Genomic DNA, 17,895 nt, shown 5'->3' with positions numbered 1-17,895 from the left:
TATCATATTTAAATGTCACCAGTGTAATACGTAGATGAAGAATGCTACTGAGAAGTCCCCAGTAGCTTACTGCCTTCCACTTCGTCACTGAGCACCATAATGTGAAAACTGCTAGTGAGCAATAAAAGCAGACTTACTGTTGAGCTGTTCACATCTAAAACCCAGGCTATTTTGACAGCAGCTATTTCAAGACCGTATTTCAGTACACTCAGGTAACAACTACAAAAATAACAGGTATTACTCTATTTCAAGTAACACACAAGGAAATGTTTGAATACTTTTCCCATAATAGCGATATATTGAAATACAGAGGATGGCAGTGTGTCTGGTTGCTCAGTGATGAGGAATATATGCTCCTTCGCTGTGGTAGGTGTCTTGTTTGTATGATCACAATTTTGGCCAAAAGCACAGTAAAGCACAGGTTCCCGTTACACAGTGAGGGAGCAAGTGCCTCTCCTCTTTGTGAATTCAGGACCTGTGGTCTGCAGCTCTGGCAGAGCTGAGGGGCTGGACAAACAGTTAATTTTTTGGTTTTGCAGAGGTAATCACTATAGCATGATAAATGAAAATGTTCAAGTACACTTTGTTTCCAGAACTGTCCAGAAAGTATATTCACATTTTTCTGGGAGTGATAATTCTGTGACAACTGATAATCCTTTTTGTTTTGGTTTGGTTTTTTTGAACGTTGATGTATGAGCACAGATTCTACACAATCATGACTCAAACACAGTAAAATAATTTGCGTTCAGTCCTGTGGAGAAGTTGCCAAATAATAAACTTCTTCCTTTCAAGTGGCAAAACAAACTGGCTTAGAAGTAGGCCTTATCCGTAAGATTTCAACCAGAAGGAAACTGGAAGGGCAACAGTAGCATAGGTCAGAAGTTCTGTGCAGGAGAACAGTCAAACACTTGGGAGTTAGAGCTGTCTAAAGCTTTATTCTGAGCACAAGGTTTGTTCATTTTTTCTAAAGGAGGAAAACGCTGATAGTACCATCCAATCATGTATCCTCCTAAGGAAAACCACAGACTCATGACTTGTGTTTCTGGAAATGTTAATTATGAATCCAGAATAGTGCAGGTCATGAGTAGTATCCCTGGATGCTTCCGGTGAGGTTTGCAGAGGTAATCACTTTTTTTGTAGAAGAATAAGGGTCACTGTCGGGCATCACTGTTGATAACTGGTTGACAGATGAGAAAGGGTAAAAGAAGTTAGAATGTATCTTGAGTTGAAATTAGTGTGTAAATGAGCATAGTCAGCATGCTGAATTATTAATGAAGTTGTAAAAACTGAAGAATTGCTGAAGAAATTGAGGTAACCAGATCATTCAAATAGTAGTAAGGGAGATAGATAATAAATATTGAAGAATTAATAAAATGTGTTTTCTCTCCCCATAATGATGGACACTCTTCCTCATAACAATTAGTCATTTAGGAGACCTTAGCTGGGTGATTCAGGAGTTCTTTTTCAAAACTTTATCACATATGATGTGTTTCTAAAAATACATTGGTCTCGATACTACCGGAATTAATTTGGTTTAATACGTAAAAAACCTACCACTAGCCAGATAACTGATGTTTGTAAAAAAATACTTGGTCAAAAAGAAGCCTATTCCTAGCATTTTGGTGCGCCCTTGTGAAGAACACAGAGTCCAAGCACTTCCACGAACTTCGGGCCAAACAATTGCAGCATATCGGAACAGCAGTTATCTTGGTGGGGGAATGAAATCTCTGATCGTCACAGGACTTTAGCTTAGATAAGTAATGTAAAAATATTCTAATTAGACATAAACAAAAGGTTCTGCAGGTTCAGTTCTTGTTAGAAAATTTTCATTACTCCACACAGGAGTGACCAATAAGGCTTTTCTTTGGAGGAAAATGTTCTAACTTTACTGTTGTTTACAATTTTGTCGGTTTTTTAAAAAATCATTGCTTGACAATTTATGCAAATTACATTGTGACCTGTAATGGATTAAACAGTCATCACATGCATTTCTTAATTTTCCATGGTACCATTTGTCTACTTAAATTCTCATTGACAAAACTCAAGATAATGACCACTTACTTCAGTAACAAAGGGTAGGATAATCTCACTTAAAATATCCATCAACCAAACAACACAAATCTATTTCTCAGATTAGTTTTTATTTTCTGGTGTATAATTATTATGATTTCTTGATCTGAGTTTCTAACCAAATATTACAATTTAGAAAAAGTTTTCTGCATCTTAAAAAATTAGCTATTCTTAGGCTTCCTAGGCAGAAGTGTTCTGAACATTTTAATGCTTTTTAACTACTGATGGTTTGTTTCTTCTTCATTAAATATTTACAGTTTCACTTTCATGGCTTCTTCAGGCCAGGTGTAGGAGTCAGCTACAAAGCTGCTGTAATCGGTACTGTAAACCTGAGAGCGAATGAAGGCTTCTAGGTCCTTGGGCTGAGGGTAGGTGGAGGCCGTGTTATTCCTGTAGGCTTCTTCGGCGATCTAGAAGAATTAGATTAAAATCCTAATTACTACTGATAACTTTTTGAGTGCATTTAACAGGATTTTAAATGCCGTTTAAGTTTTTAATGCTGTAAAAAAGGAATTAGTTACAAAGCAAGGTAAGACTTCAACTTCTCTGGTGCTGACACCTATATTCCCACTGGATCCGGGCTAGTATACAGTGAGTAAGACTAGGAACAGGATGATGTTTGCGTTTAAGTGAGTCTGACTCATGCTAGTTTTGAACAGAATTAATGTCCTTGCTGTTACAAATACAGTGCTCCTCCTTGTCCAGTAATATCTGGGCTTTTGTTGTGCAGCAGTAGATAAAATATTCCACAAAACCCAAGCACTGAGATACAATTTCTGCTTTTCCATTATCAGGTTTCCCTGCTTTACCATCTCCATCCAAAGCCCTGTAAGAGAAGTGTGATTTGTTCAAAGGCTCCATGCTCCCTGCATATTAGTTTATTATTTGCTGTAGTTTGATAATATATTTCTTAAAGGTAAACTCATGAGAAAAAAATTAGTCCTACACTGTGCACAGGTTTCATTCTAGAAATGGTTGAGGGAGGAAATAAGAATATTTGCTTGCTTTCTCCTCACCCAGACCATGCCACACTGCATCAATTATGCGTTGTATAATTGCACATACACAATGTATAATAAGCACAAGTATAGCTGCAACAAAAATGAAGTTTAGAAGGGGTTGGAGCGCACTCAACGCATCAAAGTAGCCTCTCACATCTGAAGAACACCTGCTTGAGAAATGAGTATCTTTAGACTGGACAGTCATCTGTGAAACAAAAGAAGTTTGACAGGCTTGTTTTATGCAGCAGCACTCTTTGGAAAGATCTGCTTCAAACTGTATTTGTCAAACAGACAAATGCTCCTACTTTTGAATAAAAGGAAGACAATCTCCTTACTGATGTCTTCAGTTCTCTCTAAAATGTCAATGGTTTAGCTTGGTGAGAAGCTGAGACCTCAGATTAATGTATTTAGACTTCCTTTCTAGGATTAATCTGAAGCCCAACCTGATTTGACTGAGAAGCGCTTCAGGTGTTTATGGAAGAGTTTATCTTCAGGTCTGTATGCATAATCATCACGGTTGAATAAGGTGTGAATTTATACCCCGCATTTGGTTTTCAAAAAAATTTTGACCATATTCCTCCCCTGGAAAAGGCAGAGGCCATCTCTGAACCTCTTGTGCTATATGAGCCAGAATAGGTATTTGCAGGAATAGAATTTCAACAGAGATCGGGCAGAAAGAATCGTTTGGTAACATTTTTCCTTTTTTTGTATTTGCCAGATTTGTATTATGTCAAACACGCGGGCAGTTTGATTTTGCCTAAGGAATCTAGGTAACACTTTGGCATCTACAGAATGGAATTATTACTTGACTTGGAAGACAGGAATTCTGAAAAGGATTTACTTTTTTTCCTAATATACGGAATAATTAAACCAGGGAAACTGTTTCATGCATGAGGGCTCCTCGTTCTTCTTTCAAAAGAATATGCAGTAAGTGGAATTATTCACAGTAAGGTGACCAAAAGAGAAAACAATAATTGGAGCAAGAAAGGTCATAGAAGACCAGCAAAATAACCCCCTAAAATGCTGGGGAAAAAAAACCCCTAAAAATCAGAACAAGGGGAGAACTGGGATAAATTTATTATTTGAAAGCTTCCTTTTCTCTGCAGGGCAGCAAAATTTCTTGGGAAATTGCAGGTTTAGGTCAGTTACTGAAAAATCCATCTGCATCAGCTCTGTATTTGCCAGTAAAGACCAACCAACCGACCAACCTCTGACCCAAACTTGAGCCATAAACAAACAGCATCCCCCGCAGTTAGTTATTTTGATAGGGCAGAGTAAGGATGGGACAAAAGGGAATAGTGCCTGGACACAGGGTAACGTTTACTCTCTTGACAGGCAACTGATAATTATGAAGAGCCAAAAGCCTTCAGCTGTGCAGCTCGCGGGACCGTAAGCCTGGGGACTTGGTCCTACCTGGTGGACAGGACAGTTGGGGCTCTACAGACACAAACACTCCCTATAGTTCAGTATCTTTCCTTCTTGTTTTTGGATTACATTTACATTTTATGAATTTAAATTTCATTTTGAAAGCGCTACTTCTCCAAGACTGATTGACGTAAACCAACTTCAACTTCTGTAAAGGTTTTAGTTGATCAAATCAAACGCTCAATTACGTAGAGAGCATGGGAAGAAAATTACTCACCCTCACAGCAATTTTCAGTGACACGTGCTGAATAGTGACTAACGGAGGGTACAGACGACCTTCCTGTAAATTCTCCTCTGAAACTTGCTGAGCTATTACCTAGAAATAAAGAAGACATGCTTAACTTGAAATGCAGGTGCAGCTGTAACTTTATTAGACAGTGAACTCGCCTTAAGCAAAGAAATTGCTCTGCTTTGGCAATTCACACAGATACTGCTTAATCCACATAGGCAGCGTTTTTTACAACCACTCTTATCATTAGGAGTAGCTAAACAAGAGCTAGAAATTTAGGGAGTTATGCCCTTTTCTCAGACAGTTAAGACTTACTCAAGTCTTGAATAAATCCATGACACACATAAACTAGCAAATAGTTCACTGTGAGAAATAAAATCCAGCCATCAATTGTAGTTGGGTCAAAGACTTCTAAAATTAAAGAATCACTGGTTATGCTGAGAGTTGTCAAGTCATCCTGTGCAGAGAACAGAGCTGAAACCCTTCAGTGTAAAATGCTTCGAATAAAATTACTGGTGGCTGAGCAGGTTTGTGGCGTGTCCAGCTCACACATCTAGCCTGTATGAGATTGTAAAAGTAAGTATGGTCAACCGCAGAACAAAGTAAAATAAAATAAAGATTATCCAGGGTCTTTCAAAGCCCTGCTGATCACTGCAGTCAAGATTTAGAAACAGGAGGTCTAATGTTAAATTCTGGCTTGCTGGGACAGAAAAAAACATGTTGGTAGAAAATGCCTGTCCGCTGTACTTGAAGGCCACAGTGGGTCTGTCATCTCAACCATATCAAGTAACTGAAGAAGAAACTATTTTGCTCTCTGCTTGAGTTTTCACCACGCTGACCAGGGGAAACAAGGAACGATACAGAAGTTCTGATGCACGTCTGAGAGGAGCATCTCCTCTGTGGCTTGAATATTTTTGCTTGCTCTTCCTAGCAAGATTGGAAATGTTTTGTTGTCATTTCCAGCAATGAACAGACCAGGAAGGCATAGCAAGCTGGAGAAGTTGGTTTTTACTGTTTACTCATTGGCCATATGAAAAGCCTTCTATTACCATGAGGTGTGAGGAGATTCTCCGCAGAGTGAGGATAGACACTGCTTACACTGCTTGCACTGTCTGTTACGGGCTTATTTCATGAGCTTCCTCTATTCCTGCAACAGGCACCTTTTAAGAAGCAAAGGGTCCCGGGGACGCCTTTGGGTCTAATGATATTTCTGCTGTCATTAGCTAAAATCTGTTTGTCATTTGGGGATCTGAAATAGAAAACAGCCTTTCACGGTCATCCAGGTTGGAATTCACTGAGCCTGAGAATCAGCTGATGCCAGTTCGCTAACTTGTGTTCTACTTTGTAATCTCTTCGGTGGACTCAAAAGTTTTTGTTTCTTTAACTGCCCACCTTTGTACCTTCTAGGGAGCTGCTAGTTAGAACCAAATCTAAATATCTTCTAAGCAAACTAAGCACAAAATTAATTTATTAAAAGTGGTCTGACCTTATGCAGTTTCTAATAGCTACCATCACTAACATTCTTTACTACATTTATCAAAACAAATTATTAAAAAATGTTAAGAGAGATTTGCCTCAGCAGAATCCAAATTTCTATTTTCTCTATCTTGCTTTAGGACAGAAAGGAAATTACTCTGGGGAGGGGAGGTCAGCTGCCCTTTGAATAGCTGGGAACATGCAATGGTCACAAGGAAAGGAGGTTCTTTGTACAGTGCAAGCTCGTACTTGTTAAGTCTGTTACAGTTTATAAGCAGTTTCCATGGATATTTAGTACATTAGGCTTGCTCCTGGGGTGTATCCTTCCATCTAGTTTTATCTGAAAGGAAACCAGTCCCCCTCTCCCCACAAGACCATGCCACACTGTGGACCAAGGTGGACTATGTAGGGACACCAGGGAGATGTGCTCCGGAAGACCATTCTGACGCAAAATAGAAGAGTGATGTAGAGGCACCCTTAATGTTCCAGTCAGGAGAAATGATACATCTTTGTGCAATTACAGCTTAGATAACAGAAGGTTAGAACCAAATCATGGACTGATCCAGGAGTGGACACTACCGCGTGATGTGACCTGTAGGGGTGCTCCGTGGATGGAAGGAAAACTCGGGTCTGGTTAGCATCTGGTGGAGGCAGGTATGAGCCATTAAGAGGTTCTGAAAACACCAGGAAGTCCAGCAAACACTGTGAAATGAAATTGTTAACAAGGCTCGAAGAGAAAGCAAGAAGTGCTCTTTTGAGGGAACATACTAGGAAGATACGTGAAATGGAGCACAAACTGCTTCCTGTTGCATGTGTGAAATAGGACTTGCATACGTTACGTGCAGACGACTAGGACTGCATCAGAAGAGATGCCTGGCTATCATCAACTCGCCACCTTTCTAGCAGAACTAGGTAAATAGGGTGAATTAAAGAGAAAACACCGTAGTAACTCCAGGTTCAAAGAGAACCAGCGTTCTCTTCTGCAATCTACCCAGCACACTGGTAGGTGTAGCAAGTTTTCCCATGCAGAGTGGGAATGCTAACAAGAGCAACAAGAGATTACACTCCTGTTGAGCATAAGAAGTAAAGGAAAAATACTTGTTTACATTTTAATCTGCTGTTGAGAAATACAACAGAGGCAAAAACACACTAGGGGGAGCTACGGCAATGTAAAATCTGGTTTCTCTTTCCATGATAGCAACTAGGTTATTTAAAAACGATATGCAGCCCTTTGATAAAACATTATGTACATCTGAACGTGTAAAAGAGGAGCTTACAACATGAGATTTCTGCTGTTAACAGTTTAATGGGGCTCTGAAGGAAAGATAAAATCTTAAGAAATCAACAGCAAGCAAGTTGCTGTTAGCGTAATGCATCACTGAAACAAAAAGGTTTAGGAGTAGAGTATTTTACATTTTGTGGTGGGGTTGATAGAAAGCAAGCCACCAAACGTTTTGGTAGTGCTCGAAGTCGGAAAGGGAGCAAGCTTAACTATATAGATGCCATGATATTCCTTCTGACATATCCTATGACAGCTTTAAAAACTATGCAAAAACACAGAAACAAGCATTTTCAAAGAGAATGACACCTTCTTCACGTGATCTCTGAAAAATATTCCTTGAGAACATCAGTTCAGTGGCAGGGGAAAAACAATTAATCAAGATTTGTAATTATTAAGAAAATAAGAGGCAATACAGAAAATAAAATTATATTAATGTATAAATCTACAAAGTAACACTGCTTTGAACAGTGTGCATTTTTGCTCCACCTGCTTCAAACAAGAATGGGATAGAATCATGAGGGGTATAAAGAATAACAAGGATGATCAAAAGGTTATTTTTTCTACAAGGAGATAAAATATAATAAAATGGACTTGGGAGGGAAAAAAAAAAAAAGACGACAAATAAAATACAAAAGGCAACTGAAGGTGAACGTTTGAACATTTCTTATGGCACTATAGGGAACCCAAATCATCAGAGAGTAGAAAATCATAAGAGAAAGTTTCTTTTTGCACAGAACTCATAATTAAATTGTGACACTAATTGCCAATAGATGTTCAAATGTATAAACACGTTTAAAAAGCCACTAGGCTCGTTTATGAAAGAGAAATCCATACAGGGATAAAACTTCCAGTGCAGAAAGGCCATATAGTACAGGCTGCCAGCAGCTGAGAAGCCATTTCAGCAGAAGGATCACTCTGTATTTTCCCCCTTATTTATCCTCTTTTCCTCACTTCTGCTACTGATTGCTTTCACAGGAAGATACTGAGCTGTTTGGATCTTAGGTCCAACCCGGTATGGCTATTTTTATGTTTTAAATTTTAATTAAGCTTTTAATAGAAAAATTATCTAAGTCTTATTGCAGAACCTAAATGAAAGGCAGCCAAGACAGGAGAAATGCCATAAAGCAAATCGGGGCATCTTGGCTTTTGGAGGATGTATTCTCTGTAATGAAAAGATTTAACAGGATTATTTCTGGATTAATTTAACTGTATGTCACACATGCCAAAAATATTTCATTATTTCATAATTCTCTGTCCCTTTTGTTGTGTTTGTTAGGACTTAGAAGAATAGGTAATGTCCCTTGTCATCACAGAGCAATCGCCTACAATTAAGAGGTATTACAGCCCACAGTACCTTAGATTTATCGTCCAAAATCGAAGTTACATTCTATTTTACTTGGCAGGAAGAAAAGAACACTGAAATTAGAATTTATTGTAGTTACAGTATGTTATTTGTGACTTTTATCAGATTTAACAGGAGAGGTGAAGTGGCAAAGCAAGAAGACAGGAGGTGCAGGCATGCAGCCTGGGCTGCTTAATTTTTATACTTTCTTTTTTCAGGTAAGATACCACTACAGTCTGAGAAGGTCCCTCTGTCTAAAATGCATGTTTTGGGGCTTTAAATTTTGCAGCATCTTGAGTGCTTCCATCTCAAATGGAGAATACTAACCACTATTCTAAAACCCACATGAAACTATTTTGATTTTATCCTTCCATTAAAATAGCCAAGGAAACAAAACAAACGGCGCTTTTGCTTTTGCTTTGTACTGTAATTTCAGCTAAGGGCTTACGCAGCCCTTCCAGCCTTCACACCCCTGACACCTCTTCTGGCAAAGACTTCTCTGAAATCCATCAGTTGTCATCTTGCTTGGTAAGTGGCTGTAGCTCACCCAAGCCCCAGTCACACACTGCCTCCTCTCACACAAGCAAGGAGACCAGATGTGAATGCTCTTAGCTCCAGCCGTAAGGCAAGTAGCTATCCACTGAACTTGCTGCCAATAGAGAGCTTCTATGCAAGAAAAAAAAAAATAATACATTTTTACGTGTCAAACATTTCTAGGGATTTTACTAGAGGGAGGCAATTGTGTAGCAAAGCCTTTACCAAAAAACAGAAGAGTCAGGAGAGAACCTCTACCTCAAGAGAGAATTTAAAAGCTTCCCTGCAAATTCTGATACCATTTTACTTCCCTGACTGTTAAGTTTCTCTGTTCAGTTAAATTTCTTTGTTCAGAACAGATTTTGTTCTTAATAGACTGCCACTTGAAACACAGTTCAATCCACATATATGCCACCTTTCATCCATCAGCACTCTCTATATAGGAACCATTTCACCCAAACCAAAATGAAGCAACTTCTAGAATGAAATAAGACAACTGTTTAACACAGCAGTTTAGACCAGCAAGTGAGGATCACTGTATCCAACTGAAATTACAGGGGAGGATTTAAAAGGAGGATATAATTACCCAAAGACTTATGAGATGGATCATTGCCCTCCTAAGATGGTTAAAGCCAGTGGAGACAGTCTGGACTTTTTACTAATTTTAAAGATGGAAACTGTGAATGTCTGTCTTATAGAGGGCAAGCTGCTGGCAAACTTTTTTAAAGATGCCACAGTATGCACGTTAAAAAAACCTTCCAAAATCCAGCAAGAGCAGCATGCAAGTGCCCACCCTTTAAGAAAGCTTCATATGACAGGCTGCCAGTCATAGGATCATGTTGCCTATCAGTTGCCTCTGAGTGATTGTAAAGGACCATTTTTTTCCCTTTAATCCACGAAGAGGACACAAGAAGCAAGAATCTGGAATGCGATATCCCTTGGAGAAACTGCAAGAGTTGAGTCAGGCATTCTCACTTCTGCTAACTGGCATAGCTTTTATTTTTCCTTTTTTTTTTTTTTTTTTGTTTGTTTGTTTGTTTTTGGTAATTGTTCCACAATAGTTGCTAATTTCATTGCTTTAAGGCTTCCCCTGTGGGTTACCTACATTACCCATGTATTCCCAAGTGTACTTACACAGCTTCTTTGAAGATCAAGATGCTGCACTTTCATGAAGTTCTGTGGATGGTAATTGGTACGAACTGGACCGGGTAGAAATTACTACTGAAATGAACCTAGGTCAGTTAGAGTTAACTTAGTACACTGAGGGTAGCCTTCTTCCTTATTTCTGTACCCTTTAAAAAACCCAGAAAGCATCAGGCTTTTAACGACTGTGGATGGACATGGTCAGACCATCATGCACTGCTTAGGGCTTTCTAATCACTGAACCTGGGCTCCCTCTGAGCAGGATGAGCTTGGGAACACATTCTTGGGAGATAAGTAGCCAGCAGCTTCAGCAGGGATAACCTCCGTCACTCTGGATAGAAGGAAGCTGAGTCTATGAGGCTCATTATGTTGATCTTGGAGCCAGCCAAGAGCAGAACCAATGGAGGCAACGGAGGAGACAGGAACCCCAGGAAAGAGCAGGAAGAGGAGGAGAAGGAAAGGGTCAGAGCCAGGAGTGGTAAGGGTGCAATGGCACTATAGCAGATGGGGAGCAGAGATGATGGACCCAGAAAAGCACAGAAAATTACAATTTTATTAAGTGAGAAACAGCTACAGAAAGATGGACTTACCGTTTGGAGAGATTTTTTGTAAAACAAAACAAAACACGCTAAGCATTTGATTTTACTCACTGCTCGTAATTTATTTTGTTTGAATAAGGGATTCTAAAATAATAAGGGCCAGATTCTTCTTCCACATATGCTGAAGATGCAATCCTATGCATTTATGATATCGTAATATATGACAGTGGATGTCGGATTTTGAACAATCACTGGAAGTGGGTGGTGAACAGCTTCCAGAACCAAAAGTTTGCTCTGTTCATCTCTGGCCCACAGAGCGGAAATAAAGGAGGAGAGCTCACGTGTTGGATAGTGTCAGAACAAATCATAAAAAATTGCCTGAAGAAAGAAAAGAACCAGTGCAGAAAAGGACAGGAAAGAAAATGGGAAGAATAACATGGCAATTGTGGAGAACCATGGTGCAGGAAACCACAAGGCAACAAAGCCCTTTCCACTTGCTGTTGAAAGGGAGGTCCACAAAAAAACATGCCAAGAGCTTTACTCAAAACTAGCAAAAAGCTAAAAGGAACTAAAACAATTTTTGCAAGCAAAACACACACAAAAGTCACCCCAAAGCTACCACCTTCGAAATAGAATTCCTTTCAATCTAAAATCAAACCTATGTGCACATGTATGCAAACTGTACATACACGTATTCACCTGTGGTAACAAAGTACCGAAGTCCGTCTCGCTTGACAAGTGAAGTTTGTCAGATGACCCTTGGACCAAGTATTAACTATCTAAAAATAACTTGTTAATTTATAATTTTTATAATTATAAATTAGAGCTACATTATAAATTAGAATATAAATTAGAATTTATAAAAAACAACATACAACATACCTAGCAAATAAAGACCTTACACTGAAAGCACTATTTTTCCAATTTTAAAGATAAAGTTTAGCTATTTCAGTTTAATTGTTCATTATTACTAAGTTACTAAATTAAGGAATTAAATGATTTTTAATACAGTACCTCAGCGGTCGTGAGGAACACATCCTCGCCAATATGTTTCAGTCCACATGAAATAACGCCTAGGGCAACTCCTGGGAACACATAGGAATTGTTACCCTGTCCAGGATAGAGAGTTTGTCCGCTTGGAAGAGTGACAGGATCAAAAGGACTTCCACTGGCAAAAATGCCACGTCCCTAAATTGTAACGAGAAAGCCAAAGAAAGCACGTTAGTTGAGAGGATGCTGTTGAACTATTTCACACGTCCTTTTGAATATCTACCACGGTGGAAGCTGGGTTGCAGCTCTTTAGATGTCTTACGAGAGGGTGTTAGGGCTATTTGACTATGTTTCAAGAACATCAGGATGCTGATCCTAGAGGGCGATTCTCCGTGGCTATCTGATGTCAGACCATAATGGCTGCCTTGTTCAGGTAGGAGCCATCCATACAATCTAGAAGAGGAGAAACTGAAAGCCAGCTCTTATTATTCACTTTGTGTGTCCATGCCAGAAGAAGGGTACATGGGAAAAAGGTATACAGCTGGAGCTGTAAAACCCCAAGTGGACAACACTGGCATGGTAAAAATGGGTGATGCTACTGTATTATTTCCCCATCAACAGATCACCCACAAAAATAACACTAAGGCCACTAAATGTTGCATTTTTGGATGGGGCAGTTTCTGAGGAGCTGTGGGCAGGCAGAGCTCTCTGCTCCTCCCAATCTCTTCAACTCAGGCCCTTGCGCCCACCCCACAGCTCAACAGAATGGGGCAGAGCTTGCATCTCCCAGAAATGTCATCCCATGGTGCAACCTACAGCACAAGTTGGTGATGGGACCTCCTCTGCCAGGACCTTGTGGTTCCCCTCTTTGTGATATCCTGAGCAGGGTGAGGGCACATTGGCATGTGACCATCCGGTACTGATAAACCATAAGACTGTTTCCCAGCAGATTTTTGGGGAGTGCCGTGTAGCACTGTGGCTGACAGGGCCCAGGCACCCTGCCCCGACCAGTGCCAGGAGGCGGGATGGAAGAGCCAGCCTGTTTTGGGGACTTTGAGAATTTAGCTGTATTGGATACAAGTTACACCGTAACACTTGTCCTGAGGATGAGAGAACTGGCTCTTACTCAGTTGATACTGTAGTTCGTGGGGGACCTCTATACCTCTTCCCAGGACCCAAACAGAGGTGCAGCTCCACGCTGGCACACAGCACACATCAGGCAGCTGCAGGGAGGGACGGAGGCCTGAGGGGTGGCCCAGAAGTGCCAACAGGGCTCATGTTGGTAGAGGCTAAGAGGAATATTAGGCCTGGTATCATTCAGTAGCATGCGTGTTCAGAGTTGTCATATCATCGGAGTACCAAAAGATGGGCTGTCAGGGAGCTGCAAGTCCGACGGAGTCTCAGTGTTCCCCTGATGGGAGCAGATGCCAGCACCATCGAGTGCCGTTCCAGGGTGGCAGAAGAGACACCTCAGAGGTGACTCACTCTCAGCGCTACTTGTTCTCCCCTGGTTATTCCCGATACATGGGGAGAGAGAAGTAATTTCTACAGCAGGCAATGAGGTTTTGGACTCGGGAGGCGAGTGACACTGCGCAGGCTCCATGTCCGCAGCCCAGAGTCCCCTGGCTCTTGCCTTGCTGGGGAGGGAGCACCCTCAGATTTAAGCAGTGAATGTAGATGAGGAAGAAAAGCAGCTTTTATTTATGCTAGCATGCTGAAGTGATAAATGTCACTCTGAAATACTTCAGAGACATTTTGTATCAGAAGTATCTATGCCTATTTTAGAGAACTGGAAACGTGCATTTTAAAATATGCCACTGTTGCTATTCGGCTCTTCAGAAGAATACTGTGTTTGGTTTGGTGTCATGCAGTATTATCATGGAGGGATTATTATATGTTTTGGTGACAGATCAAATAACTTCAGTGCGTCTTTTGCTCTGCCTACCAGATGTCATTACTCGCTATAACCAACCCTTTACGTAGGCGGCTTCCCTGGCTCTTGCATTGCGCTGTAATTGTGCACCGGGGAATGCGCATGCTAAATTTGTCTTTTAAACGCTGTGAAACTGTCACTCAAACTGCCCTCGATTTGACAAGAAATCCAAACACAATCCGCTATGAAACACACACAGTCAAGTACTCATCCATTTCAAATTCTAGACTGAATTACAGAGCAATGTGTTCATTAGAACTTCTATAATACAGTAATAAATAAGCAAGCGCAGTTGTCTTAATTTTCCCTATGTTTCCATAATAGACATCTTTGTAAGGTGAGTTACCCCAGTTCTTAATAGAGAATTATTTTTAAAGTTTCTATCCTAAAGAGTATTTTAAAAATATCAAATGAAAGCACGCCACTGTGTGTCTATATTACACAAAGTGGTACTGTTCAAAAACAGGCATAAGGCTTTAATGATTGACAGTTACTGATGCTTCGGTTATAATAAACATTTTAAGTCTTGCCTGACACCAATAAAAGCTGTGCAATGTTTTTATGAGGGTGCAAGCATGTATTGACTTCAGTGAAATTGTCTTGATAAAATCTGAAAAACCTGTTACTTAACTCATTTTATCTACGCACAGAGACATGATTAGTACTTGCTACTCCACCCTCTGTCCTTCTCTCATTTTAAATTTTATTTCAGATTTACTTTTCACTACATATACTGAAGGGATGTTAAGCTTTGTTTACCTCTGTATATTTGTAACACTGCTCAGCAGTGCATTCTGCTTTGCTGGTGGGATTGCTGAGAGCAAAAATAATAGGATGTTTGTTTAAAGCAGCCATATCCTGAAGAATTTGTTTCGTAAAAGCACCACCAATTGCAGCAACTCCTAAAGAAAAACACACACATAACAAGCAGACAAATGAAATCAGTTCAAGGTAAGACATGCATGTCACCTTTAAAAGAACAGAGCTCTTTTTACTGCATACCTCCCTCTTTAAAATGGAGTTCAATCTTTTTCCTAACATAGTTAAAATGAAGTTTTGTACAAAAGATTTTGCAACAGTGAAACTTCAGTATTATCCCTAACATAAGACAGAACCCATTCACCACTGTATAGTTTGGTGAATTTCTCAATTACTTTTCTCAAGACCCTTTAAATAAAATAGAAATGTATCACCCAACCTGTAGGTAAGCCCAACAAGGAATAGATAGGTAGGTGCAACTCTGGCTCCTGATGGCTCATGCAACAGACTTGACAGTTTCTCCCAAATCCAGTGCGTCAGATTTGTTGGGGTTTTTTTCTGGCGTAATGAGTAAAGTTTCTGCCTTCCATAGGTCATCATTTTTTTTCATCTCCAGCCTCAGCTGATGAATAATCCCAATTTTGAGTCTAAGGCTTCCCTGACAGCAACAATTATTTTTTTTAATACATCCCTTTCCATCCCACCAGGGATGCTTTTCTGTTCTCCATACTGTCCACACTTACAAATGCTTTTCACAGGGACTAAATGCCCGTCTTGCCATATGAAAGTGTCTAACTTAGGTTGGATTCTGCTGCATGGCAGACACGTAGCCAGTATCACATCTTGGACCTCAGATGTTTCACAACCAAAAAGGGGTGTGTGTGATGTTTTTGAGATGCCAAGTACACCTGTCTTTCTGCCCAACCTACAAGAGCTGGCAAGCCAAGGATCAGTTTCTTGCTCTCCATATCTTCCGTGGAAAACAGGTAAACAGACCTTGCAGTAAAACTAAGGATCTTTATTTTCAGGGAGGCCCCTCTCACCTGGCTTGCAGACAAGGCAGCCTCCTCCCCAGTGCCTGGCACCCCACTCCCGCTTTCCACACTGCATCCCAGTTTCAAAAGCAGGGTTATAGACCTTAGTTTCTGGTTAATTCTGCAGTTGCCAAATGTTTAACGTCTTCTAAAACTGCTTCTGGACAGCCAATAGTAAGAACGACAGCTATCTTCAGATATAAAGTTAAAATAAAACACTCCGAACAATCTCACTGACTATCTCTTTTTTGTTATTCTTTTTAAAATTGCAATTTCTTATATTGGGTCAATCTAAAATAACTTTCCTTTGAGCCATCACAGGCAACGAAGTATACAAGAGGATTTGTTAAGACAGTCAAGTAAAACACTGGGAGGACTATCAACATATTTTCCTATGACTCCTGCTGTGCAGAGGAAGATACTGAATGACTAGACACCCAACCAAAAAAAACCCAGTATTAATTTTCATTGCTGTTTCTGTTGGAAAAGCCTTCATTATGCAGTACGGAAAGGAGAAAGTGACCTTGAGGGAAAGTGCCGCATAAGTTTATATATAAAAATGACACACAATAAACATACATATTTAATGACAGCAAATTATCCGTAAGCATCCACACACCTTTATGTAGACACATATCTCAGCTCAGTCAATCCATTCTTCTGTCCCACTAGCTTTTTCAGCCTTGTATTCTACTAAGTAAATACTCTAGACTACATGGTCTCTGTCTTGCAATCATATCTTTATGTAGCATAGAAAAAGAGAAGCTTCGTTTACCTCATTCATGATCATTGTCAAAAGCAGATTTTATTGAAGAAGGACCAAGATGAAAAGGTAGCTCTTAAAATAATTTTTTACTTAAAAAAAAAAAAAGAGGATAATTTTCACTGTGGCATTTCAGATTTTCCAGCATTTGAAGAATGATTTTACTAGCTAGATAGATTAATTTTCAAGTCTTAAATATTAGAAAAAAATGATTCAAGAGTACTTGCAGTTCACTCCTGAAACTGTCACTGAAATATAACAACCAAACTGCAGAGACTTGAGCAATCGTTTACTGAGATCATAATCCCACAGCTTTTGCAAAAGAAAAAGTGTTTGTAAAATCTGTGTTTTGGTCTGCACAAAGGACTGTTGGCTAAGGACCTAAATATGAGGGAAAAGAAGATTCAGATACAGCATGCTCATATTTGCATGCCTTATATACGCTCAGCTCCATTTTCTCAGTTTGTCTGAGGTTATTTGTATTACACCATCCACGTTAAATCAGAAGTAATTTAGGAAGGCGATCAGGTTCTCCATCAGATGTTTAACTAACTCAGATTATTCCCCCTGTAAAAAGGATGGCTTGGAGTGAAAGCAGTCTTACATGCTTGCATAGTTACTATTTGTTCAGTTGCTTAATAGGGTCCATTATGCACCTAGTGTTTTCTAAAAACACACAAAGGTAAACTCTCTTCAGAGGAACCTGATCTTGTCTTCAGACAGAGCCACATCCCCGTTTTTTTCCAACAAAGAATAAGGTCATTGCTTTAAAGTAAAAGAAATTACCTATTAGCACAGATGGTTTTATATCTTTAACAATATCTTCTAGATTTTTCATTTCACCATGTTCATGGGCAAAACGTTGTTTCTCAGATGTTAATGAGGCACGCCCCTGAGTAAGGAAAAAAAGGAAAAAATACTTATTACTAATGGAACCTAATATCCTGGGATAATCAGTTTACAAAGTATCTGGTTTAACATGTCCTATTTTCATTTCTACTTCTGTGTCTTAGCACCAAATAACACATTAGACAAAGTTACACTGCATACAGCTAACATGCTTAATAAAATTTAGGATTAATTCATTTCTCTAAGCAGTAGGTAAATTAAATTCAGTATTTTTACTTTAAATTTGTAACCGCTGTAGAAAACACTATATTAACAATTCTATGAAAGCATCATTAATTTCTTCTTTGAAGCATTCTTAAAGCTGTTTTACCTGTTAATATTTGGTCAAACGCTTGAAGTTAATAATGACAAAGTATAAGTGTATCTATATAGCAAACAGTACAGATGTGCCAGGGCGGGGAGTAGATTTGTAACTTAGCAAAATAAAAATAGTTTCTCCTAGCTTTTCCAGCTTTGCTCTTGTCTA

At 39.5% G+C, this 17,895-nt stretch overlaps 1 protein-coding gene across 1 annotated transcript in view; it reads right to left on the bottom strand.

The window, feature by feature from the left end:
- Positions 1-2,120: 2,120 nt before the first annotated feature.
- Positions 2,121-17,895, bottom strand: part of ME1 (malic enzyme 1) — a 185,174-nt gene continuing 169,399 nt past the window's right edge. The window contains exons 10-14 of the mRNA XM_055714270.1: positions 17,307-17,412; positions 14,724-14,866; positions 12,056-12,229; positions 4,714-4,812; positions 2,121-2,480 (exon numbers count right to left, since the gene is read on the bottom strand). Coding sequence (XP_055570245.1) covers positions 2,322-2,480; positions 4,714-4,812; positions 12,056-12,229; positions 14,724-14,866; positions 17,307-17,412 — 681 coding nt within the window. The 3' untranslated portion in view covers positions 2,121-2,321. The remainder of the gene's footprint in view (positions 2,481-4,713; positions 4,813-12,055; positions 12,230-14,723; positions 14,867-17,306; positions 17,413-17,895) is intronic.

Source organism: Falco cherrug, chromosome 6 (genome assembly GCF_023634085.1).
Source record: "Falco cherrug isolate bFalChe1 chromosome 6, bFalChe1.pri, whole genome shotgun sequence".
NCBI lineage: Eukaryota > Metazoa > Chordata > Aves > Falconiformes > Falconidae > Falco > Falco cherrug.
The sequence above is the reverse complement of the archived record's forward strand: the minus strand, read 5'-3'. Positions and strand labels throughout refer to the sequence as shown.